The 18,870-nt window shown below is 50.4% G+C and overlaps 1 protein-coding gene across 1 annotated transcript in view; it reads right to left on the bottom strand.

Annotated features, from left to right (window-relative positions):
• Nucleotides 1-435: 435 nt before the first annotated feature.
• The window catches only part of LOC145357269 (multidrug and toxin extrusion protein 1-like), a 41,471-nt gene continuing 23,036 nt past the window's right edge, over nt 436-18,870 (bottom strand). The window contains exons 9-17 of the mRNA XM_080210468.1: nt 18,002-18,115; nt 16,694-16,761; nt 15,278-15,386; nt 12,535-12,610; nt 12,360-12,429; nt 9,451-9,583; nt 6,912-7,006; nt 3,711-3,792; nt 436-929 (exon numbers count right to left, since the gene is read on the bottom strand). Of these exons, the coding sequence (XP_080066594.1) occupies nt 724-929; nt 3,711-3,792; nt 6,912-7,006; nt 9,451-9,583; nt 12,360-12,429; nt 12,535-12,610; nt 15,278-15,386; nt 16,694-16,761; nt 18,002-18,115 (953 nt within the window). The 3' untranslated portion in view covers nt 436-723. The remainder of the gene's footprint in view (nt 930-3,710; nt 3,793-6,911; nt 7,007-9,450; nt 9,584-12,359; nt 12,430-12,534; nt 12,611-15,277; nt 15,387-16,693; nt 16,762-18,001; nt 18,116-18,870) is intronic.

Genomic DNA, 18,870 nt, shown 5'->3' with positions numbered 1-18,870 from the left:
GCCCTCATCTGTATGCCACTGTATCCCCCACCATGTCTGCTGGGTCCATCCTCCAGTGGGACAGGATACACCCAGAATCGGTGATGGTGCTGTCTCGGACATTGTCTGCGATGTACGATTCCATGGCCATGATAATGTCAGGCTGTAATTTTGGCGCGAGTCATTTTACCCCTTGGGAGGCGAATGGGCAGAGCAGGTGGCATGTCCCATTATAGAATATGCACAATTCTCACTGAAGATAGGGCAAGCTTTGTAACAAACAGCCTAACAGCACCGTCTATTCATTATCCTAGCAGCGAAGGTGAATATGACTTCCTCATGTCTGCCTGGAAGGTGAACAGTCCATCAGACCCTCGGGAATCTGGCTAGTGTTGTACATTCCCAACGCTGTCCAGTATACTGGTACAAAATTAGAATCTCCCAGTTGGCCAGTAATAGTGGCGGGTACAATTTTGACTTTTAAAAAGCGTTTAGACAGTTACATGGGTACGATGGGTATGGGCCAAAGACAGACAACTGGGACTAGCTTATTGGTTAGAAACAAAAGGTCAGCATGGACAAGTTGGGCTGAAGGGCCTGTTTCCATGCTGTAAAGCTTTACAGCTCTAGTTCTGAGCAATATTTAATTTCCCTTTGTCTGCCGATCAAAGCCTCAAGTTGCTGATCCTGGGGCCACAGAGGGTGACCTGGATTCCCGCTTGACTCTACAACGTTCCTTGGTGTCTACATGTTCTTTAGCAATATTCCGATTGCCAGGATAAGTGGCCCTGAAAGGAAGGCCAGCCCACGACGAACAATCAGCTGTTTAACGGATAAGATTTTACGGACGCTCATATCTGGGTCAGAGCTTTCCCCTTTCGATGGTTCAGGGCTGTTGTTATTCTCCACTGCGTTGACATCGATGTCTGCAACATTTCCCAAATAGACTTCTATAAAACAGAGCAATATTGAAACATTGCGAGTTCAATATTATACCAGCAAACTAAGAGATAGCTTTCTCGGAACTATATTCCTGCGAGAGGACCTGTGCTCAAGAGCAAGCATGGTTCAAGGATAATTACAAACTTATAGCCTCTGGCCTTCTGACTTAGAGGCTACTAGGTATCAGAAGGATGAAGGGTAATTTGATTGAAACATATCAGATGTTGAGGGGACTTCATAGAATCTCTACCTTGCACAAGGAGGCCATTTGGCCCATCGAGCCTGCACCAACCACAATCCCACCCAGGCCCTATCCCCATAACCCCATGTATTTACACTACTAATTCCCCTGATACCAAGACCAATCAACCAAACCTGCATATCACGGTGGCACAGTGGTTAGCACTGCTGCCTCATAGCACCAGAGACCCAGGTTCGATTCCCAGTTTGGGTCACAGTCTGTGTGGAGTTTGCACATCCTCCTCGTATCTGCGTGGGTTTCCTCCCACTGTCCAAAGATGTGCGGGTTAGGTTGATTGGCTGTGTTAAATTGTTTCGGGGGGAGTAGCAGGGTAAATATGTGGGGTTATAGGGATAGGGTGCAATTGTTGTCGGTGCAGACTCCAAGGACTAAATGGCCTCCTTCTGCACGGTGGGGATTCTATGCTGGACAATTATCAGAAATTGGTAAATATTCTAAAGGACATAAGCTGGGCTGACCTTGCCCTGTGAGTGCTCTGGTTTTAACGTACTGGTTCGTTAAGATCAAACCTAAACCTGCTTAATATCCTTATTAAATTGGAACACACAGGGATTTCATATGGACAACTTACTAAAAATAGCACACACGAGAATTTAAAGTAATAGGTTGCCTAAATTGAGATAATCCCTTGGTACCTTTTTTCACCCTCAATGGTTAAAAAATTATTTATGAACCTATCTTATTTCAATTTTAACAGCATGTTGTACTGGACTGAATTAGATTGATGAAGAGTACCATTATCTTCTATCTGTACTGGCACAGTGGCACCTCACAGTGCCAGGGACCCGGGTTCGATCCCAGCCTCGGGTGACTGTCTGTGTGAAGTCTACATGTTCTCCCCGTGTCTGCATGGGTTTCTTCCAGATGCTCCGGTTTCCTCCCACAGTCCAAAGATGTGTAGATTAGGTGGATTGGCCATGCTAAATTGCCCTTCAGTTTCCAAAGATGTGTAGGTTAGGAGGATTGGCCATGGTAAATTTTCCCTTAGTGTAAATTGGGAGATTAGGGAGGTAAATGCATGGGGTTACAGGGATTGGATGGGGAGCGGGCCTGAGTAAGATGCTCTGTCGGAGATTTGGTGACCAAATGGCCTGCTTCTGCAATGTAGGGATTATATGATTCTTTTCTACGATTCTCTCAGCTCATCTAAAGGCTACACGTGGCTTGTCCCCTCAGTGCAAGGCCAAGGGGTAGCACCATGTGTGGGTTAGTTGGGTGGGGTTAAAAGGTGAGGGTACAGACTCAATGGGCTGAATGGCCTTTTTCTGTACTGTACAGATCCTATGGTTCTAAGGGAGATTGGCCATGGATTTGTATTATAATTCTTCCATGGTGCACAGTTTAGTACAGTGATACCCATCAGGAATTCTGGTGGGCATTTATAACAGAGATGGAGAGGCTTGAGGGGTATCGCTCCTGTCTCAAACAACAAAGAAAATTACAGCACAGGAACAGGCCCTTCGGCCCTCCAAGCCTGCACCGACCGAACTAAAACCCCCTACCCTTCTGGGGACCATATCCCTCTATTCCCATCCTATTCATGTATTTGTCCAGATGCCCCTTAAAAGTCACTACCGTATCCGCTTCCACTACCTCCCCCAGCAGTGAGTTCCAGGCACCCATCACCCTCTGTGTAAAAAATTTGCCACATACATCTCCTTTAAACCTTGCCCCTTAAAATTGTGACCTGAGTAATCGACTCTTCCACCCTGGGAAAAAACTCCTGACTATCCACTCTGTCTATGCCCCTCATAATCTTGTAGACTTCTATCAGCTCGCCCTTCAACCTCCAGCGAAAACAAACCAAGTTTCTCCAACCTTTCCTCATAGCTAATGCCCTCTATGCCAAGCAACATCCTGGTAAATCTTTTTTGTACCCTCTCTAAAGCTTCCATATCTTTATGGTAATATGGCAACTAGAATTGAACAGTGTATTCCAAGTGCGGCTTAAGGTTCTATAAAGCTGCAACATGACTTGCCAATTTTTAAACTCAGTGTCCCGGCCGATGAAGATAAGTATGCCAAATGCCTTCTTGACTACCTTCTCCGCCTGCATTGCCACTTTCAGTGACCTGTGTACCTGTACACCCAGATCCCTCTGCTTATCAATACTAGTAAGGGTTCTGCTATTTACTGCATATTTCCTATCTGTATTAGACCGTCCAAAATGCATTACCTGAGCAGGAAGGTTGACCACCCATTTCCAGGGCTGGTTAGCTGTGAAAGCACCCAAAATCTGAGCGTGGGCAAGGCAGTGTGTGTTGGTGCTGTGCCCCAGACAGGCTGAATAGGGAGGGCTAGCAGGTATTGAATTTTGTTTCTATAAAACAGACTCCCACTAAATTCCGAAGGGATGGTTGAGGTTACATTGTGACAGCCCCAAGTAACATGGGAAGAAGCTGAAAGGGGTGTCATTATCGTTTCACTAATAGAAACTGCCTATACAAACCAGTCACACTCAGTTTAAAACAAAATTATTCTGTAAAATAATCTGTGTGAGTAAAGGTTGCCATAAAATTGTTCATACCTGTTGAGATATTCTCAGTTTGGCCATTGGAGGTGATTTGAGAGGGTTCCACATCTTTCTTCACACCTGCGATCAGTCGCGCCTTTTAACGAAACCCAGAAACACATGAATTTAAGGGAAAGGATAGACTTTCGATCCAAAAGAACAGTACAGCACAGAAACAGACCCTTCGGCCCTCCAAGCCTGTGCCGATCACTTGTCCCATCTAGACCAGCCGCCTATACCCCTCCATTTCCCATCTGTGCATCCAAAGCACTCTTGTTACACACCCTTCCTGGGATCGCAGCATGCTCACCTCTAGTTCAGAAAGGTTTGGGTTCAAGGACCTGAGCACCACAGACTTGGGACAGATGGTCCAGTGCATTGCGGAAGGAGTGCTGCACTGCTGGAGGTGCTGTTTTTCAGATGAAGTGTTAAATTGAGGCCTCTCGGGTAGATGTGAAAGATCCCATGTCACTGTTTCCAAGAACAGCGAGTTATCCCTGTTATCCCGGCCAATATGTACCCCTCAACATCATAAAAAAACATGATATCTGGTCATTATCAAATTTGTGGGAGCTTGCTGTGCACCAATTCGCTGCCATGGCAACTCCAACAGTAATTAATTGGCTGTAAAGTGATTTGGGATGTCTGGCGTAGTGACAAGACACTACATATGAGCCAGATTGTCAGTCCCACAGTCCGGGCCGGGCTCGGTCCCACAGTCCGGGCCGGGCTCGGTCCCACAGTCCGGGCCGGGCTCGGTCCCACAGTCCGGGCCGGGCTCGGTCCCACAGTCCGGGCCGGGCTCGGTCCCACAGTCCGGGCCGGGCTCGGTCCCACAGTCCGGGCCCGGTCCCACAGTCCAGGCCGGGCTCGGTCCCACAGTCCGGGCCGGGTCAGTCCCACAGTCCGGGCGGGGCTCGGTCCCACAGTCCGGGCGGGGCTCGGTCCCACAGTCCGGGCGGGGCTCGGTCCCACAGTCCGGGCCGGGCTCAATCCCACAGTCCGGGCCGGGCTCGGTCCCACAGTCCGGGCCGGGCTCGGTCCCACAGTCCGGGCCGGGCTCGGTCCCACAGTCCGGGCCGGGCTCGGTCCCACAGTCCGGGCCGGGCTCGGTCCCACAGTCCGGGCCGGGCTCAGTCCCACAGTCCGGGCCCGGTCCCACAGTCCAGGCCGGGCTCGGTCCCACAGTCCGGGCCGGGTCAGTCCCACAGTCCGGGCGGGGCTCGGTCCCACAGTCCGGGCGGGGCTCGGTCTCACAGTCCGGGCGGGGCTCGGTCCCACAGTCCGGGCCGGGCTCGGTCCCACAGTCCGGGCCGGGCTCGGTCCCACAGTCCGGGCCGGGCTCGGTCCCACAGTCCGGGCCGGGCTCGGTCCCACAGTCCGGGCCGGGGTCGGTCCCACAGTCCGGGCCGGGCTCGGTCCCACAGTCCGGGCCGGGCTCGGTCCCACAGTCCGGGCCGGGCTCGGTCCCACAGTCCGGGCCGGGCTCGGTCCCACAGTCCGGGCGGGGCTCAGTCCCACAGTCCGGGCCGGGGCTCAGTCCCACAGTCCAGGCGGGGCTCGGTCCCACAGTCCGGGCGGGGCTCGGTCCCACAGTCCGGGCCGGGCTCAATCCCACAGTCCGGGCCGGGCTCGGTCCCACAGTCCGGGCCGGGCTCGGTCCCACAGTCCGGGCGGGGCTCGGTCCCACAGTCCGGGCGGGGCTCGGTCCCACAGTCCGGGCCGGGCTCGGTCCCACAGTCCGGGCCGGGCTCAGTCCCACAGTCCGGGCCGGGCTCAATCCCACAGTCCGGGCCGGGTCAGTCCCACACTCCGGGCCGGGTCAGTCCCACAGTCCAGGCCGGGCTCGGTCCCACAGTCCGGGCCGGGCTCGGTCCCACAGTCCGGGCCGGGCTCGGTCCCACAGTCCGGGCCGGGCTCGGTCCCACAGTCCGGGCCGGGCTCGGTCCCACAGTCCGGGCCGGGCTCGGTCTCACAGTCCGGGACGGGCTCAGTCCCACAGTCCGGGCGGGGCTCGGTCCCACAGTCCGGGACGGGCTCGGTCCCACAGTCCGGGCCGGGCTCGGTCCCACAGTCCGGGCCGGGCTCGGTCCCACAGTCCGGGCCGGGCTCGGTCCCACAGTCCGGGACGGGCTCAGTCCCACAGTCCGGGCTCTTCCTCCCAGAACACATCAAACTGAGTCACGTTCACACTCAGGTGGCAGAGGTAGTCTAACTTTCACCCAGAATGTTAAGCGTCAAAACATAGAAACTGGAAGCAGCAATGGACGATTTGGCCTTTTGAACCTGCTCCGCCATTCATTTCGATAATAGCTGATCAAATTCAATATCCTGATTCCCCCCCTTCTTCCTCCCACATCCCTTGATCCCTTTAACCCCGAGAGCTCTATTCTAATTCCTCCTTGAAATTACACAATGGCCAAAACTCTACCTCAAACGATGACCCCTAGTTCTGGACTCCCCCACCATCAGGAACATTGTTCCCAAATCTACGCTGTCTAACCCTGTTAGAATTTTACAAGTTCCCATGAGATCCCCTCTCATTCTTCTAAACTCCAGTGAATATAATCCTAGCCGACTTAGTCTCTCCTCGTATGACTGACCTGCCATCCCCGAGGCCAGCCTGTAAACCTTCACTGTACTCCCTCTATTGCAAGGACATCCTCCCTCAGATAAGGACACCAAAACTGCACACACAATACACAATTTTCTCAAAGGAATGTTTTTTTTTTCCCAATTTGCTCTATGGAGAGGTGGCACAGTGTCGGGATAAAGGCAAAATAATGGGGATACTGGAATATGAAACGAAGACAGAAAATGCTGGAAAATCTCAGCGGGTCTGACAACATCTGTGAGGAGAGAATAGAGCCAGCGTTTCGATATCCAGACTCAAATTGTTAGTTCTAATCCTAATGTGCCACAGAGTTGGTGTCAACTGTGGTTCCCTCAATATTCACGTTCCAACAGTGCTGTTGAGGGGGATCCGTGGACACCAGGAGGCATTTTAGAATTGGGAGGTAGGCAAAATGGCTGCCTAGCAACCCGAAGGCTCTCCTGGTTGGCCCCCCGGCGACCAGATGAAGAATGCCAATGAGAGAGCAGCAATGGCTGCCTCCTCTCCCAGCTGGAGTCGCTCATGGACAAGAGAGAAGAGAGATGCTGAAGAATATCAGAAATTATTGGCACAATCATGAATTTCTATGACCTGCTTCTTACCTTAATGGATGCTTCACTCCAATTGATTTTGTAGGTCACTATCTGATAGAAAGCAAACTGGCAAAACACACAAATCGTCATTCCGTACCAGTAGCCTGCAAAATAGCCACAGTGCAGTCAGTTCTGAGGCAACACTGTTGAGATTTCCACCTCCCTTCCTTCCCCGCCGCCCCACCCACCCCCCCCCCCCCCACACCAGCATTTGATCCCCTTTACTATTCCTCAGTGAGAATCATGATGTGGAGATTCCGGCATTGACCAGGGTGGGCACAGTAAGAAGTCTCCCAACACCAGCTTAGAGTCCAACAGGTTTATTTGGTATCACGAGCTTTCGGAGCACTGCCCCTTCATCAGGTACGTAGAGAGGTAAGTTTCACAAAAATGACATACAGACAGAGACTCAATGGCACGATAATGGTTTATTATCTTGCAATTGTATCTTTGTCTATATATATATGCCCTGTTTGTGGGTGGGGGGGGGGGTGCGGGGGCGCGCGAGGGGGGGGGGCGGGGGCGCGCGAGGGGGGGCGGGGGCGCGTGAGGGGGGTAGGGGGCGCGCGGGGTCACTGTTACTTTTATTCAGCAAGTTATTTTCACCCTTACCTCAGTTTCTAAAAAAAACATATTTAATTTTGTGCCAAAAAGTATTTTTCCCAAATTTTGCTCACTGGCCTTGAGCGAGGAACATGCCGGAATGTACCCCTCCCCCCACTGTGTGGAATGTGCCCCTCCCCCCACCGTGTGGAATGTGCCCCTCCCCCCCCTCCGTGGAATGTGCCCCCGGGTAGAATGTGCTCCTCCTCCCCCCCAATGTGTGGAATGTGTCCCTCCCCCTTAGTGGAATGTGCCCCTCCCCCCCCCAATGTGGAATGTGCCCCTCCCCCCCCCCGTGTGGAATGTGCCCCCCGTGTGGAATGTGCCCCCAATGTGGAATGTGCCCCTCCCCCCCCCCGTGTGGAATGTGCCCCTCCCCCCCGTGTGGAATGTGCCCCCCGTGTGGAATGTGCCCCTCCCCCCCCGTGTGGAATGTGCCCCTCCTCCCCCCCCGGTGTGGAATGTGCCCCTCCTCCCCCGTGTGGAATGTGCCCCTCCTCCCCCCCGTGTGGAATGTGCCCCTCTTCCCCCCGTGTGGAATGTGCCCCTCCCCCCCCGTGTGGAATGTGCCCCCCGTGTGGAATGTGCCCCTCCCCCCCCGTGTGGAATGTGCCCCTACCCCCCCGTGTGGAATGTGCCCCTCTTCCCCCCGTATGGAATGTGCCCCTCTTCCCCCCGTGTGGAATGTGCCCCTCTTCCCCCCATGTGGAATGTGCCCCTCTTCCCCCCGTGTGGAATGTGCCCCTCCCCCCCCGTGTGGAATGTGCCCCTCCTCCCCCCCCCGTGTGGAATGTGCCCCTCCCCCCCCCCGTGTGGAATGTGCCCCTCCCCCCCCGTGTGGAATGTGCCCCTCCTCCCCCCCCCGTGTGGAATGTGCCCCTCCTCCCCCGTGTGGAATGTGCCCCCCGTGTGGAATGTGCCCCTCTTCCCCCCGTGTGGAATGTGCCCCTCCTCCCCCGTGTGGAATGTGCCCCTCCTCCCCCGTGTGGAATGTGCCCCTCCTCCCCCGTGTGGAATGTGCCCCTCTTCCCCCCGTGTGGAATGTGCCCCTCCTCCCCCGTGTGGAATGTGCCCCTCCTCCCCCGTGTGGAATGTGCCCCCCGTGTGGAATGTGCCCCTCCCCCCCCGTGTGGAATGTGCCCCTCCCCCCCCGTGTGGAATGTGCCCCCCGTGTGGAATGTGCCCCTCCCCCCCCCCGTGTGGAATGTGCCCCTCCTCCCCCCGTATGGAATGTGCCCCTCCCCCCCCGTGTGGAATGTGCCCCTCCTCCCCCCGTGTGGAATGTGCCCCTCCTCCCCCGTGTGGAATGTGCCCCTCCTCCCCCGTGTGGAATGTGCCCCCCGTGTGGAATGTGCCCCTCCTCCCCCCGTATGGAATGTGCCCCTCCCCCCCCGTGTGGAATGTGCCCCTCCTCCCCCCGTGTGGAATGTGCCCCTCCCCCCCCGTGTGGAATGTGCCCCTCCCCCCCCGTGTGGAATGTGCCCCTCCTCCCCCCGTGTGGAATGTGCCCCTCCTCCCCCGTGTGGAATGTGCCCCTCCCCCCCCGTGTGGAATGTGCCCCTCCCCCCCCGTGTGGAATGTGCCCCTCCCCCCCCCGTGTGGAATGTGCCCCTCCTCCCCCGTGTGGAATGTGCCCCTCCTCCCCCCCCCCGTGTGGAATGTGCCCCTCCTCCCCCCGTGTGGAATGTGCCCCTCCCCCCCCCCGTGTGGAATGTGCCCCTCCTCCCCCCCCCGGTGTGGAATGTGCCCCTCCTCCCTCCATGTGAAATGTGCCCCTCCCCCCCCGTGTGGAATGTGCCCCTTCCCCCCCCGTGTGGAATGTGCCCCTCCCCCCCCCGTGTGGAATGTGCCTCTACCCCCCCATGTGGAATACACGCCAGGAACAATACTTTTCACTGTATACCGATGCATGTGAGAATAACAAATCAAACCAAAAATTTCCTACCTTTGATTCCAAAATGTGCAGCAAACATCAGCGAGATTCCAATGGGAGAACCAATGAGGTAAAATCCCACAAAGTTACCGACAGCTCCCAACATTTGTTTCCCTGCTCCTCGCAGCACTCCCCCATTCACACACTGTGAATTAAACATGTTTTTACTCCCTCTGAGGTAAGAATATCGAGGGATAAAGAGCTAACAGGAGTAAGGGAGTAATTAGCCACAATCTGATAGAATGCAGGACTGGAGGGACTGACTGACCTCCTCCTGTTCCTATGTGTACGACAATGCAAACATTCCTGTGTCAACTCTTTATTATCTTCCTCATTTTAATAACTAGAGTGAAGATCTTGTAAAAGTAGCAAAGTGAAACTCTGGGTGGAATCACCCCCTGCCCTGCCGTCGACATGGTGGGAGACAGAGGACAATCCCATGGGAACAGGAAACCCAGTCTCCTGGGATTTGACGATGCGAGCTTGCCGTCCTGTCATTTTGAGATAATGGCGTGTCGCCAAACAAGTGCTGTCGTACGAGGAACAGTTGAGGACTCGTTGGAGTTTAGAAGGATGAGGGGGGATCTTATTAAAACGTACTGGATACTGCGAGGCCTGGATAGAGTGGGCGTGGAGAGGATGTTTCCACTAGTGGGGAAAACTAGAACCAGGGGGCACAGCCTCAGGCTAAAGGGACGATCCTTTAAAACAGAGATGAGGAGAGATTTCTTCAGCCAGAGAGTGGTGTATCTGTGGAACTCTTTGCCGCAGAGGAGGCCAGGTCATTGAGTGTCTTTAAGACAGAGATAGAGAGGTTCTTGATTAATAAGGGGGTCAGGGGTTATGGGGAAAAAGGCAGGAGAATGGGGGATGAGAAAAATATCAGCCATGATTGAATGGCAGAGCAGACTCGATGGGCCGAGTGGTCTAAATCTGCTCCTATATCTTATGGTCTAAGCCACAGGCCATTTGCAAAACATGCATAGAATCATAGAATCCCCACGGTGCAGAAGGAGACCATTCGGCCCATCGAGCCTGTACCAACCACAATCCCACCCAGGCCCTAACCCCCAACCCCTCATATTTACCCTAGATGGTCCCCCTAACATTATGGGGCAATTTACCGTGGCCAATTCACCTAACCTGCACATATTTGGACTATGGGAGGAAACCGGAGCGTCCAGAGGAAACCCACGCAGACGTGGGGAGAATGTTCAAATTCAACACAGACAGTGACCCAAGTCCAGAATTGAACCCGAGTCCCTGGTGCTGTGAGGCTGCAGTGCTAACCAACGTGCCAGCCCATTGATAGACTTCAAATGAACCTGCAATGTTCCAGTGACTTTACAATGGAGAGTTCTCTGACCCTGATGGTGCAGATGACATTGTTCACCCCCTGACCCGCACTGCAGGGCTGAGCTCGGGTGTGTACCGTGCACACTCAGCACCCTGAAACTCCCATAAAGGGTTGGCAAGTCAAGTGAGCCTCTGTCTTCCATCCCGTAAGACAGAGAACGTACCTCCTGTCCTCCCCTGCATTCAGCGGGACTTCCAGGGAATCACTGCTGAACCTTGGCACTGGTGCTGCAAGGTTTGTCCCAGCCATTCCCCGGAGCACACCTCAGAGCCAAATAAGGCTGCACTTGTCTGGGCACTTTGTAAATACGCTGCCCAGAAACGATGGCAGGGCACGTGGCTTCCTGCCACTAATGAGGTTGGGAAGCTCTTAGGGCGACACAGTAGCACAGTGGTTAGCACTGCTGCCTCACAGCGCCATGAATCCCAGGTTCGATTCCCGGCTCGGGTCACCGTCTGTGTGGAGTTTGCACGTTCTCCCCGTGTTTGCGTGGGTTTCCTCCAGTTTTCTCCCACAGTCCAAAAGACGAGCTGGTTACGTGGATTGGCCATGCTGAATTCTGCCTCAGTGTACCCAAACAGGTGCCGGAGTGTGGCGACCAGGGGAATTTCACAGTAACTCCATTGCAGTGTTAATGTAAGCCTACTAATAAATAACCTTAAACTTTAATTGGCTCAACACAGCCTGATTTAAGCTCCTGCTGGGGTCCTCTGCAGGGAGCTGGAACCAAAAATCTTCTTGCCAATTTGCAAAGTCAATTGCACTGAAAGGAGATGATCTCTCCAATAATTTTAATTCCGAGTGCAAATTATTGGTTTAACTTCTTAAGGGGTCAGTTGAAAAAAGGAGATCGTCATTGACTTCAGGAAGGTAAAGGAGAACATGCCCCAGTCTACACCAACAGGGACAAAGTAGCAACGGTCAAGAGCTTCACATTTTCAGGCATCCAGGTCACCAACAACCTGTCCTGGTACCCCCCAACCCCCCCCCATGCCGACACTACAGTTAAGAAAGCCCACCAATGCCTCCATTTTCTCAGAAAACTAAGGAAATTTGGCATGTCAGCTATGACTCTCGCCGACTTTTACAAATACACCATAGAAAGCATTCTTTCTGGTTGTATCACAGCTTGGTATGGGCTCCTGCTCTGCCCAAGGCCACAAGGAACCACAAAAAGGTCACGAATGCAGCCCAATGCATCACGCAAACCAACCTCCCATCCATTGACTCTGCCTACACTTCCGGCTGCCTTGGCAAAGCAGCCAGCATAATTAAGGACCCCCCGCACCCCAGACATTCGCTCTTCCACCTTCTTCCGTCAAGAAAAAGATACAAAAGTCTGACGTCGCGTGCCAACCGACTCAAGAACTTCGCTGCTCCCATCAGACTTTTGAATGAAGTTACACTGCATAAAATTGATCTTTCTCTGCACCCTAGCTATGACTGTAACACTACATTCTGCACTCTCTCCTTTCCTTCTCTACGCTTTGTCTGTATAGTGCGCGAGAAACAATACTTTTCACTGTAAATACATGTGACAACAATAATTCAATCAAATACTCACGGCCAATGAATCAAAGAGTTGGTTAGCTGAGACTACCGGTAACACGCTCCCAACTAATTGAATAATTTCCCTGTAAGAGGGAAAGGGCAGTGTCAAGGGGGCTTGAATTCACTTTGTACATTATATGCAGTTGTGCTTTTAACGTGTGTAGCATTGCTTTTCCTTTTTTACTCACTGGTCAGTGGTGAAGATATAACCGATCACATCTTTTACTGCTTCCAGTGTGGCACAAATCACCAAAGAACAGATCCCTGTCCAAATGGAAGCAAAGGATTTTACTGCTGAAAGTTTGATTCACAAATAATTTTGACCAACTATTCCATTATCAATTCCAGACACCCCACTTAAAAGTAAGCAGCAATTCGGACACTTTTATCGCCTTTCTCCATCATCTGTGAGACTTCAGCGTAATCCAGGCTGACGTGATAGTGGGGGCACTGCTGTTATAAAGTGGAGGTGGATTCCCCCTCCTCTGAGAACCAGCACTGAATCATCCAAAGAGGAGTACCTCACTCTGTAATCTGTAAAAGGTGTGTGTGAAGTGGTGTGACCTGCTCTTCAGCAACTTCCACTGGTTAAATCAAAATAACTCCCTGACACTCTCTTTACAGCCCATGCGTAACAATTTATTTATCTAATTAACAGTCAGCAAATTAATTAAAGTATTAATGAACTGAATAAATCCCTTCTAGCTATTAACTATTCTCCAATAAAACAATATTTTGATGGCATGCTGTTCAAATAAATACAACTCTTACTCATTAACAAAATAGAATTCAGTCACTCTCTAAATTACAAGCAGGTTTTGTGCTTCTGGAATATTCTGGGCCTTCTCTGTTGATTCTTCTGTCTGGAACTTCTTTCATCTTTAGTATCTTTGTTATCTAGACGGTGCTTTCTCTAAGATATAGATGAAGATATAAGAGCCAGCAATTCTCTCTCTCTCTTTTTTTGTAGAGAGAGAAAAAGAGAGAGTTGAGAGCTGGGAGGTGTTAGCTCTGGCAGATGGCAGTTGCTCTACTCTCTTTGTCCCACTGCCCCCCGTCTTTTATACTTGCGATGACATATCAATATTTCCCAACATTATGATTGGCTCTAGATTGTTAAACCCACCCCCCCCCATCATATTTAAATTTAATAAGTTTTTGGTATCTAAGTTCCTGATTCAAATTGATTGGCTACATTCGAAAGCCTGTTATCTTGGTAGCACTGCTGCTTGGCCTTTAGAAACAAATGTTTCAGTTTGGGCTCTCTGTGTACTTGCATTTTAAATCTCCAAGCACAGAAAAAGCACCATCTTTTATTGGGATCGTGCAATGCCTTTCCTCTTCTGCCCACCCCCCCCCCCCCCAACCAAGCACTTTACAATTTTACAAACACCAATTCTAACTTCCTACCTCCCTATTTACAATTACTCTGCCCAACTTTGCCACACTATGTTGTTGGAGGTTCCAACATTTGGCTGGTGCATGGAACACAGACCTTGAATTCCCATTTGGGTAGAGGTAAACTATTCCATGGTACCATTTCGACAAAAAGCAGGGTGTTATCCCAACTAATATGTACTTCTTAAAAAATAGGTTATCTATTTGCAATAACTTTACTGCTTGTAGTTTCTTCCTGTGAGAAAATTGGCTGCTGTGTTTCGGAAAATTTGTTGACTATCTATTTCATCTATGCCCCTCATTATTTTGTACATTTCTATAAGATTAACCCTAAGCCTCCTACATTCCAGGGAAAAAAGTCCTAGTCTATTCTTAAAACTCCAATTTAAAGCAATATTTCATAGGTATACATCATTCTTCAGAGTTAGTAAGCATAAAAAACAAGTATACTCATGTGATGCTAGACTTCCAGCCTTATAACACTTCTGGACAGAGATCCAGTCAGTAGTTTCCAGAGAACAATATATTCTCAAACAACAAAATATCAGAGAAATAATCCTAAACTCTGGCAGCTCTCAATTGTCAAACTTCAAATATGGAAAAAGGGAAGCACCGCTCCCCCCTGCTCAACTCAGTAGCATCCAAAGAGCAACTAACCCATAATTCTCTGCGTAAGACTAACTCCACCCACTCATACGACCCCACCTGCCAATCAATCTAATCAAGCCCTACTCTGCAAAATCCCAGGGGAATACACTAAAATCAACAGAACAGCATTAGTCCAGATGAAAACAAACCTTGAAGCAATTAAGATCAATTATGCTGATGCAGTAACAATAGAGGATGCCAGTTATAGACAGGATACACCAATAAAATGGGAGGGACTGCTAAAAAAAAGTCCTGCACAGAAATATGACTAATAAACACATCTTAAAGGCCCAGTATCATCAGATAGAGTCATAAAATTATCGAGGTTTACACTATAGAAACAGGCCTTTCAGCCCAACTTCTCCATGCCGTCCTTTTTTTAAAACCCTGAAGCTAGTCCCAATTGTCCGCATTTGGCCCATATCCTTCTATACCCATCTTACCCATGTAACTGTCTAAATGTTTTTTAAAAGACAAAATTGTACCCGCCTCTACTACTACTTCAGGCAGCTTGTTCCAGACATTCACCACCCTCTGTGTGAAAAAATTGCCCTCTGGACACTATTGTATCTCTCCCCTCTTACCTTAAACCTATGCCCTCTAGTTTTAGGCTCCCCTATCTGACTATCTAGCTGATCTATGTCCCTCGTTATTTTGTAGCTTTCTACGCTCCAGGGGAAAAAAATTCCCAGTCTATCCAGCCTCTCCTTATAACTCAAACCATCAAGTCCCGAAAGCATCCTGGTATTAATGGAACTTTTCCCACAGTATGAACATTTATTGGATGAAAAGCAAATGACAAAGAAGAGACAGATGAATAAAGCGTGAGATTCCACAAGCACATTGTTGTCAGATAGTGTAATGAATTCCAACTGAGGGACTTACCAATGCACCACAAAGCAACATTAGCAGAATTTTTAGCTTTCTCTGGGCTTCCAGCACCCAGGGCGTTACCCACACGAACAGCGGCTGCTACACTGAATCCCAAAGGTAGCTGTGGGAGAAAGAATACACCAGATGACACTGTGTAGAATTATGTTGGATCAATGGCACAGAAACAGCCTCACCAGCCCATATCAGGGTTTAGGTTCTACTCACGTTGTCTCCCATCTTTCCTTATTCAATTCTATCGTCATAACTCTCTATGGATGGCACAGTGGTTAGCATTGCTGCCTCACAGGGATCTGGATTCGATTCCCAGCTTGGGTCACCGTCTGTGTGGTGTTTGCACATTCTCCCCATGTCTGCGTGGGTTTCCTCTGGGTGCTTCAGCTTCCTTCCACAGTCCAAAGATGTGCAGGTTAGGTGCATTGGCCGTGCTAAATTCTCCGTCGGTGTACCCAAACAGGTGCTGGAGTGTGGCGACTAGGGGATTTTCACAGTAACTTCATTGCGGTGTTAACATAAGCTTTACTTGTGACACTAGCGAATAAATAAATAAACTCTGCTCCTTTTCCACAGATTTCTGTTCAGTTTCTCCTTAAATATGTCTATGCTATTCACTTCAACCACTCTCTGTAGTAACGAGTTCAACATTCACATCACTACTTGGGTGTTTCCCAAATTCCCTATTGGATTTCTGGGTGACTACACCCTCTAGATGTGTTCATCCCCAGAACAGGAATCATTCTCTTTGTATCCAATGTAGTTAAAACTTTTCATAATTTTAATGACTCTAGATCATTTAATTTTTCAACAGAGAAAGAAACATAGCTTGTCAGACCTTCCCTGAAATGTATCTTCATATCATAGAATCCCTACAGTGCAAAAAACGTTATTTGACCCATCGGGCCTGCACCAACCCACCAAAAGATCTAGGCCCAATCCTTTGCTCTAACCCTATGCACTGCTCATGGTTAATCCACCCAATTGCACATCTTTGGACATCAAGGAATAATTTAGCACGGCCAATTCACCTAATCTACACTTCCTGGGACACTCAGGGGCAATTTAGCATGGCCAAACCATCCGCCCTGCACACCTTTGGACTGTGGGAGGAAACCCACGCAGACACGGGGAGAATGTACAAACTCCACACAGACAATGACCCGAGGCCAGAATCGAACCCGAATCCCTGGCGCTGTGAGGCAGCAGTGCTTACCACTGTGCTGCCCCACACGAAAACCCTCACATCCCTGGTACCATCCTTGTAAATATTCTCTGTACCTTCTCTATCAGGCATTTAAGAATGGATGCACGGGTTTGAAAGTTATGTGTCCTTGGATGTGAAAACGTTGAGGTTTTTTTTCAATGCACAAATCTGACACATTTACATTTAGGTTCCAGAATCTTCAGCCTTACCATATATACGGTGGTTAGAATCTGATAAATGATGCACTGGGTTCCGAGTTCAACTTCACTAATTATTCCTATGAAGGAGAATGTAGTGATTAATCTCGAGAGCGATGCAAGCTATATTTAGAAGGAATTAACATTTAAACAACAGCCTGACTGCTTTCCTGTCCTTTGTCAGTAGGGACTCCAACTGGGAGAGAATGGGTGAGGCATCTGCTCTCAGTTCTCCTGTTGCTCTGCAGAGTCAATAATGAAGGCTGAGTAACCTGAGATAGGCAGTACCCCTCAGATTCTTCCCTCATCTCATTCCTGATGGCCCACGCTTCCCCTGTAGTTAGTGCCAACATCCAATAGGCTGTACAAGCTCAGACACACAGCAGAACAGAGGTCGAGTCTTATCTGGCTGCTGGAATGTTCATCATTTATTGCATCCAATTCTGGTTGCCATGCTACCAGAAGGATGCGGATGCTTTGGAGGAGGCTCAGAAGGGGTTGTTGCCTGGCCTGGAGGGTATGAGCTATGAGGAGAGGTTGGGTAAACTCGGTTTGTTCTCACTGGGACGACGGAGGTTGACGGGTGACCTGACAGAGGTTTACAAGATTATGGGTGGCATGGACAGCGTGGATAGTCAGAAGCTCTTTCCTAGATATAAATGCCAAGTGCTCGGGGACATGGGTTTAAGTTGTGTGGGGGAAAGTTTAGGGGAGATGTGCGAGGCAAGTTTTTTTTATGCAGAGGGCGGTGAATGTCTGGAACGCGTTGCCTGGGGAGGTGGTGGGAGCGGGCACAGCGGTTAGCACCGCTGCTTCACAGCTCCAGGGTCCTGGGTTCGATCCCCGGCTCGGGTCACCGTCTGCGTGGAGTTTGCACATTCTCCTCGTGTCTGCGTGGGTTTCCTCCGGGTGCTCCGGTTTCCTCCCACAGTCCAAAGATGTGCGGGTTAGGTTGATTGGCCATGCTAAAATTGCCCCTTAGTGTCCTGGGATGTGTAGGTTAGAGGGATTAGCGGGTAAATGTATGGGGGTAGGGCCTGGGTGGGATTGTGGTCGGTGCAGACTCGATGGGCCGAAGGGCCTGTTTCTGCACTGTAGGGTTCTGCGTTCAGGCGTGATAGCGTCATTTAAGGGGCAACTAGACAAGTACATGAATAAGATGGGAATGGAAGGATACAGACTCCGTAAGTGCGTATAGTTTTAGTTTAGGCATCATGATCGGCACAGGCTTGGAGGGCCGAAGTGCCTGTTCCTGTGCCGTACTGTTCTTTGCTCTTTGATAGTGCAGAATATTAGACAAAGGGACGTTCATTTGCTTACCTGCTAGGAAAGCTCCAATTTCGTAACTCCACCATTCAATGCAAAGCATAAGCATGCTGGAAACTGCCAGACGTGTGAAGAGGCCCCATTCCTGCAGGGAGTCCATGGACCATCCTATATCACACAGAACTACAGTTACTGATGCCAATGTCTGAGGAACACACGGGAACATAAGAATTAAGAGCAGGAGTAGGCCATTCAAGCCCTTCACTCCCACTCCACCATTCAACATCTAATAGAGGTGTATAAGACTATGAAGGGTATAGATAGGGTAAACAGAGGTAAGCTATTTCCTATGGTAGAGACACATAGTACGAGGGGCCACGGGCTTAAGGTGAGGGGGGAGAGGTATAACACAGATATTAGAGGGAGGTTTTTCACACAGAGGGTAGGGGGGGCATGGAATGCTCTGCCAAGTAAGGTGGTGTTTAAGAGTAACTTAGACAGGCACATGAGTGGGTTGGAGATGGGTGGATATAGGAGATTGTTTTAAATAAGGTTCATTAGCATTGGGGCGTCCCTGGTAAGGTAAATGGATATGGTACGATAATAATGTTTTTTCTCTTTTTCATTCACAGGTTTTAAGTCGGTCCGCCTTGTTGCCCAACGAGGGGCATACAGGCGATGGGTCGTACTTGGGCTTCTCTTGGTCGTTCGAGATTGGCCTAGTGCTTCATGTCGTTAGTGTGCGCTTAAACTGGACCAGATGCTGGGCAAGTCGACAGCTCAGTGACTATCACTGTTTGCTGTGCAGACACATGGATTTGGGCCGGTGTCTGTGGGAGTTTGCGCATTCTCCCCGTGCTTGCGTGGGTTTCCTCCACGTGCTCCGGTTTCCTCCAGAGTTAAAAATGTGTGGGTTAGACTGA

This window comes from Carcharhinus amblyrhynchos, chromosome 23 (assembly GCF_965287045.1).
Source record: "Carcharhinus amblyrhynchos chromosome 23, sCarAmb.v2.hapA, whole genome shotgun sequence".
Taxonomy (NCBI): Eukaryota; Metazoa; Chordata; class Chondrichthyes; order Carcharhiniformes; family Carcharhinidae; genus Carcharhinus; species Carcharhinus amblyrhynchos.
Note: the sequence above shows the minus strand (reverse complement) of the source record. Positions and strands in the feature narration are given on the sequence as shown.